Genomic DNA, 7120 nt, shown 5'->3' on the forward strand with positions numbered 1-7120 from the left:
AATCTAATTCTTCCCTTATCTTTCCTCCTTCATTATCTTTTAGCCGTATTTCCCTCCGGCATTTTGTTTTTCTCTTAACTTTTTAGCAATAACTCCATGAGTGAAAAGTAGACAGACTCTGTTCCAAAACAGCGTTGCCTCAGCTGAACCTTCATGCAAACAATTCAGAACTTGTGTTGCTGTTGACAAAGTGGCTTTCTGCCCAAGAGTAAAGTTGTATTAAGTTGTGTTTGCATTTGAGAAGTGTTTGTTTTCGTAGGACTACTAAACAGTGGTAGTGCTTGGATGTAAAAACATGTTATTTGTCGTTGGGGTTCAAGAGGATTTGTGGGGTGGAATCAGCCTCCCTTCTCCCCTAAAGTAATTTTTGCAAGGATTGGGATGGAAAAGTACACTTCATGTTATGGCAACCCTATATTAGGGATTTCTTTGCTAGATTTATTCAGAGCCAGTTCAGATATCCAGGCTTTTAATAAGGATCTATAGATCCCGTCCAGTGACATCCATTGTCACAACTGACCAGCCAGCATTAAAATTGCCTAATTAAGCTAAACACAATTTCAGACTCAAGATGGGCTTAATTCTGATTGATTATAATTAATAAATGTATTTCCCCCTCTTTCTTGTGCCATCCTTTCCATGTTATTACTGCCCAATTCCTTGCATTGAAACAGCTTGGAACAGGCTTGACTTGTGCTTGCTTCCCTCCATTTATTATCTCCACACCTGTATCTGTCTTAGCAATAGCTTTTTGTACTACATAACCCATCACACTGACTATTCAATATTTTATGGCCAGCAAAGTGCAATATGCAGCTCCTGACATTTATCATCTGTGAGAGATTCGGGTAAGAAAATTATACTTAGGTCAGTTGTTTCCTCCACCACCTCATTTTTAAATCATATTCTTAGTTGCTTTTAACATTTTTGCCCACATTTCATCGCCTGACCGTACTGATCTCTCTCAATTTGCCTTGTTTTCTTTTCACAAATGCTTTTCTATTTACTTGAGAGCCTCTTTTCTGTACAGAAATGCTCCTTCGTATGTTCCTTGGCATGTTATCTTACCTATGGCCTCTTCTTAATTATTTTGTATTGATTTTCTACAGGTTTGCAGCACGTAGGACATTTACACTGGTCCTAATCAGAAAACTAATTCTGAAATGTAAAACTGAGGCATGGATTATGAAAAGGTAAACAAATGTTTCATTATTAATGTACTGCAATATTTTGGTTTATGTGAAAGGAAGAAAACTGTGTTGACTGTGAGAAGAAGGGAGAGTGATAGAGAAAGGTGAAGAAGTGGAGTAGGGGGAGTATGAAGAAAAGAAGTAGAAAATAAAGCAAGATATGCCTCTTGGTAGCTTTTCTAATCAACATAAATCAGACAGAAGGAAGCAATACACAGGGGTTGGGGGGAAGGTTGAAATCATTTGCTTTACTTGTGAAATGGATAGTCACAGCTCCTGCTATCAACTAAAGTGGTGGATAGAATTATTGTAGACATATTTTGTTGTTGTGTACCTTCAAGTCATGTTTGATTTATGGCAACCCTGACAGTAAAGCTGTTAGACAGTGGAACACACTCCCTTGGAAGGTGGTGGAGTCTCCTTCCTTGGAGGTCTCTAAGCAGAGGCTGGATGGCCATCTGTCAGGGATGCTTTGATTGTGAGTTCCTGCATGGCAGGGGGGTTGGACTGGATGGCCCTTGCGGTCTCTTCCAACTCTTATCATTCCATTATTCTACCATGGGATTTTTTTGGGAAGCTTTGTGCAAAGGAGATTTGCCATTGCCTTATTCTGAGGCTGAGAGCATGTGACTTGCCCAAAGTCACCCAGTGAATTTCATGGTCAAGCTGGGAATCGAAACCTGGTCTCCAGAGTCATAGTCCAACGTTCAAACTGCTTTGCTACATTGACTAGACAGCCACACTTTTTAGATTTTCAAAAAAGGAGTACTTGCTCATCTTCATGACTCATTAAACAGATTTCACCACTAGAGTGAGAAAGGCGGGTGTTAACTACTATAACAATGCTGGGCAATGATATAGTATCTATAAGCAGCAACTTCAGTACTAGAGACTGCAGCAGTTCATTTAGCCACCTTCCCTCCTATTTGCAGAAGCAACAGAATCAGTTCCACAACATACTGTCCTGTTCCCCTAGAAAAGCTAGAGCAATGTTGGTAGGTCATGAGCTGTCTGACTATTTTGCCTCTTGCAAAATGGCCATTTCCCCATACGACATCAAGGGCAATGGCACCAAGAGTTACATAATATTTTAAAAAGTGTTGTGTTGACATATCATGAGCTCCTGATGAAATATTGCATGAGCCATTGATATGTTTGTTTAACAAATCACTTTGAGGGTTAATCAATGAGAGAATCATGTTAAGTCTTTTGCATTTCATAATTTCTCACAGGTTTAAGAAACCAGTCTCTCTTGAAAATATGTTCAACTGTTAACAAGAATTCAGCACAAATTAGACTGTAAGTGAATATCACTATGTGCGTGCATTATATGCCTGTAAAAGCTTTCATTTTTAATGCCTTCTGTCAATGATTGGACACAAAAATTGAGTCATCAGGTACCTGGTGGAAGCTATGGTTTTCAACTGTTAGGACCAGAAGTATATTTCAAAAAATGTATTTGGTTCCCCCCCAAAAAAATACTTGTTAGCATTATATAGAGTCTAGACTTTCTGTTCAGAATATGTATACAGCCAGACATGTAAATACAGCTGAGTATGTGATATATAAAGCGAGCACTTCTAATGAAAATATTTTTGAAAGGGAATATTTTCACAGACAGTTACATTAAAATTATTAGGTAATAAAAGCTTAATATTTGGTCAGCCTACCCAGGAAGGGAAATTGAAATTAGTTCTCCAGTGCAAGAAGTTTTGAAGTCTTCAGGTATGCGAGATACATGAGTTTTGTCATGATGGACAACCAAAAGGAGTAATTGCAGCTACATCAGCAGTACCTAGTGATCAGGGAAGAAGCATGGAATGTAACAGTGTCAATTTAAGATTAGAACAACCTTACCTGGGAGTAGTTGCTCATTAGTGAAGAAAGCTAGCTATTACGATAATTTCCAGGACTATTAAGTTTTTAATTTTACACTCACACATACTAAACCCAATTAGCATTCATTTGAATAAAATCAAAAAGCATAGCTTCACCTTGCATGCATTCATTATAACATTTCTAGGAATCCTTTATATGTGGAATTAGGAGCAAAATCATGAGCCAAGTTCCATTTCTGGCTTTGCGAATTCATCAGAGGACCCTACTTGTTCAGTTCAGTAGGTTGGGAGGCAGATTCTGCTATTCCAGTGCTATACTGTTTTCTCTCTCCCTGCGTCTGCATACATTAGTTCTTCCTGAATGAGTTTTTTCTAAAAAGCAGAGAAAAATATTTGTAAGTCAATCTGAAAGTAGATGTTAACTCCAAGGCCAATGAAATCAGTCACATACTTTCGTGTTGTGAAAGTAAGCATGAACACAACCATTTGTTGAGGTAATTTCTATCAGGGTAGGAATGTGCTCCTGTCATTGAACTTCAGTTCATTGATGCCATTAAGGATAGACACAAGCTAGAAGACTGGAAAAAAGTTTGAAAGGGGTTGAAAAGAGTGAGTCTGGCAACAAGCCCAAATAAACACACCTGAAATAGACTAGGTTTGCAAGACTTGAGCAGGCCGTCGATAATCGGCGCTCATGGAGGTCTCTTCATAGGGTGACTATAAAGGTGAAGTTGCTTGTCAGCAAACAACAGACTTAGCCATGCTGGCATTCAGCTCTATTGGCACTGAAAGTGTGAGGCTTATTTCTAAATAACGGAGTTCTGTCATCAGTGTCCAGAGGCTATCCATTTACATTTGTAATCTTAAGTTTCAACATCTGCTTAATTTGTTACTAGTTCATAGACTTCAACATAATTCCTTGAGTATGAGTGATACCAGGATTGAATTCTGTTAGTATTTCCAGTCAAAGTAGATTTGTTGGTGAATCACCATGTAACTAATTAATTCTGTGGGCCTACTCTAATTGGAATTACTAGTAGGATTCAGGCCTAAGATTGCAGGCTCCCTATATATTCTAAATATAATCAAATCACATACATAATAATTCCTTTTTCTCCAATAACATTTTGGTACAAATCAGTGTTTAAAATCAGTGTTGTGTTTCGAGGAACACTTGAGGCATTGTTTCACGTTTGCTCATGTAACAAGAAATCTTTCATCTTTCCTTATAGGCTTTCAGAACTGCCCTACTTTAAAGCAGAATTATTGTTACAATGTCAAGTATTGTCTCACCCTGGGTTATCATCTCAGCCAGAAGCACAATCTCTACTTTGCATGGAAAAGGACGTTTGTACTCCAGGTGCCTTTCAAGTCAGCACAAAGTAGCATGGAGGAGTTTGTTTACCAACTCCTCCTTTTCTTCTTTCCTGGCAAGTTGCAATCGCAGCATGAACAATGTTGTCACTGTGAGAAAAGCTTTCAGGCATACCTCAACAGAAGAAGAAGACTTCTCTTTCCACCTGACGCCATCACAGATCAATGACATCTTAAGGGCAAATGAGTTGTCCCATACAATCTCTGAATTTGATGGGAAAAATCCAAGCTCAGTCCTGAAATTTGAGAGCAACCACTTGGCCGCCAACACCCCAATGGAAGACCGTAGAAGTGCAGCTACCTGCCTACAGACCAAGGGAATGATGTTTGGAGTCTTTGATGGCCATGCTGGTTATGCCTGTGCCCAGGCAGTCAGTGAACGCCTGTTTTTTTACATTGCTGTTTCTCTGCTTTCTCAGAAAAGGCTAGAGGAAATTGAGTCTGCCATGGAGTCCATGAAACCAGTCCTGCCTATTCTGCAGTGGCACAAACATCCAAATGACAGCTTCTTTCAAGAGGTAGCCTCACTGTATTTGGAGCAACTCAGGGTTTATTGGCAGGACTTACTGAACATGGACATGGAACCAGGCTTTACGATAGAAGAAGCCTTGATCTATGCATTTAAGAGACTGGATTCAGATATATCATTGGAAGTTCAGGCTCCCTCAGAAAATGAATTGGTAAGAAACATTGCTCTTCAGGTGGCTTTCTCAGGTGCAACGGCCTGTGTGGCTCATGTTGATAGCGTCCATTTGCACATTGCAAACACTGGTGACTGCAGAGCAGTTCTAGGAGTTAAAAATAAAGATGGGACATGGTCTGCCCTCCCTCTTACTAGAGATCACAATTGCTTCAACGAATTGGAAATTTTAAGGTTTAAAAGGGGGCACCCGCCATCTGAGGAGGACACAGTAATTGTGAACAACAGGTTGCTAGGAGTTCTTATGCCTTCAAGAGCGTTTGGAGATGTACGATTCAAGTGGAGCCAAGAACTGCAGCAGAGTGTACTGGGAAACAGTTGCAACACAGAGGCTTTGAATATTTATGAGTATGCACTTCCAAACTATCATACACCTCCCTATTTAACTGCAGAGCCAGAAATTACTTACCACAAACTCAGAAGGCAGGATAAATTTTTAGTGATTGCTTCAGATGGCCTGTGGGACATGTTGAGTAATGAAGAAGTGGTCAAGCTGGTTGGAGATCATTTAGCTGAAGCGGATGTCCAGAAAAGACAGCTGACTTTTAAAAAACCAGCCAATCTGGGTTACATGCAAAACTTACTCCTTCAGAGGAAAGCCAGGCAGGTCCAGTCCTATGACCAGAATGTGGCCACCCATGTCATTCGACATGCAATTGGCAATAATGAATATGGAGAGATTGATCCAGAAAGGCTTATGGCAATGTTGACTCTTCCAGATGACTTGGCACGCATGTATAGGGATGACATCACAGTCACTGTTGTATATTTTAATTCTGATGTAATTGAAGCTTACTACAGAGAGAATGAATAAGGTACCTGTCTTGCTATGGGCAAAACACATCAGTTCTGGGAATCATTAGGCAAGGTTTTTCCTGTTAGTTAAATCCCTAGAAATACTATTGTGTAGAAGTCTCACTGATCTTCAGCCGTGTCTTCTCAATTCAGTACAAATTAAAATTGATTTAGTTCAAATGATGCATTTTTGATGTGATTTATAAGCATGTTTTAGTAGAATAAAGATTGGATGGGGCGCACAGCTTTCAGCCCAATCGGGTTTGAGAAGAAGAGAAATACTCCAAATTGCTTAACTGAGTAAATGTAGGTGATGATATCTCATTGCTTTGCAAATGAGTGGCAAACATGTTTATGTAAACAGAGGTGACTTACACTAATTAACGGATTGCAGCTTGAACAGCACTTTTTATTTGGAGCCCAAGTTCCAAAATAGTGATGGATGCAGAGACTACATAATGCAAATGTTAGGCATGTTGTCTCTGGATGCACTCCCAAGACAAATAGTTCAGGGGCAGGGAAGTCTCCTAGGTGAAATGCTTTAAAGCTATTCAGAAGGGGCTCCCAGAGAATTCCCACAGCACCATATTTCAATGAAAACTTGCAGTAAAGGTTTGCTGCTTGCAGCAGGGCACTCATTTAATTTCTTTAAACTTGGATTGGCTTTCCTACTCAGCTTTTCTCTGTGCCTGATTTAAAGGTTGACAACTTCATGTTATGACTGTAATACTGTTTGTGCACTGGACTAATTGCTGCTTAAACACATCTATAAATGTATTATAGAGATTCAGGGTCTTACCTCTGCTACAGAGCCAATAATTGTACTAATACTGTGCTAATACTATGGCCTCTACTGCTGGGATAATTCTATTCAAATTATTCCACTGTTGCCTTTCAAGAACTAAAATCTTTAATATAATGGCTTTTCTTAGCTGTGTTGCACTCTTAAAAGACAGTGGGAAGAATACTTTTATTGCAAGGAAGATATTACTATAATACATTTTTAGCATGTGTGGACATTTGGGATATGTATCTGTACAGTCTGTGCTTTGGGGAAAAATATTACCAACTGTATTTTTGTCTTGCTGTGAACACACAAGTATGCTTTCAGGTTCCCAGGAAAGTACAATGATATATTTATCTTTAAAAATGGATGGCTGAAGTTTTGTTTCTGGGTAAATGTAAAAACAATCTTGAATGTGCATACAGTAGACATTGTTATT

At 39.2% G+C, this 7120-nt stretch overlaps 1 protein-coding gene across 2 annotated transcripts in view; it reads left to right on the top strand.

Moving 5' to 3' along the window:
- Positions 1-6077, top strand: part of PDP2 (pyruvate dehyrogenase phosphatase catalytic subunit 2) — a 10287-nt gene extending 4210 nt beyond the window's left edge. Inside the window, exons 2-4 of one of the 2 annotated variants that reach the window (XM_042438307.1) lie at positions 1110-1193; positions 2423-2489; positions 4261-6077. In XM_042438307.1, the coding sequence (XP_042294241.1) occupies positions 4303-5916 (1614 nt within the window). In that variant the 5' untranslated portion in view covers positions 1110-1193; positions 2423-2489; positions 4261-4302 and the 3' untranslated portion in view covers positions 5917-6077. The remainder of the gene's footprint in view (positions 1-1109; positions 1194-2422; positions 2490-4260) is intronic. The other variant, XM_042438308.1, reaches the window with a different exon arrangement.
- The last annotated feature ends 1043 nt before the right edge of the window (positions 6078-7120 follow it).

This window comes from Sceloporus undulatus, chromosome 8, assembly GCF_019175285.1.
Source record: "Sceloporus undulatus isolate JIND9_A2432 ecotype Alabama chromosome 8, SceUnd_v1.1, whole genome shotgun sequence".
Taxonomy (NCBI): domain Eukaryota; kingdom Metazoa; phylum Chordata; class Lepidosauria; order Squamata; family Phrynosomatidae; genus Sceloporus; species Sceloporus undulatus.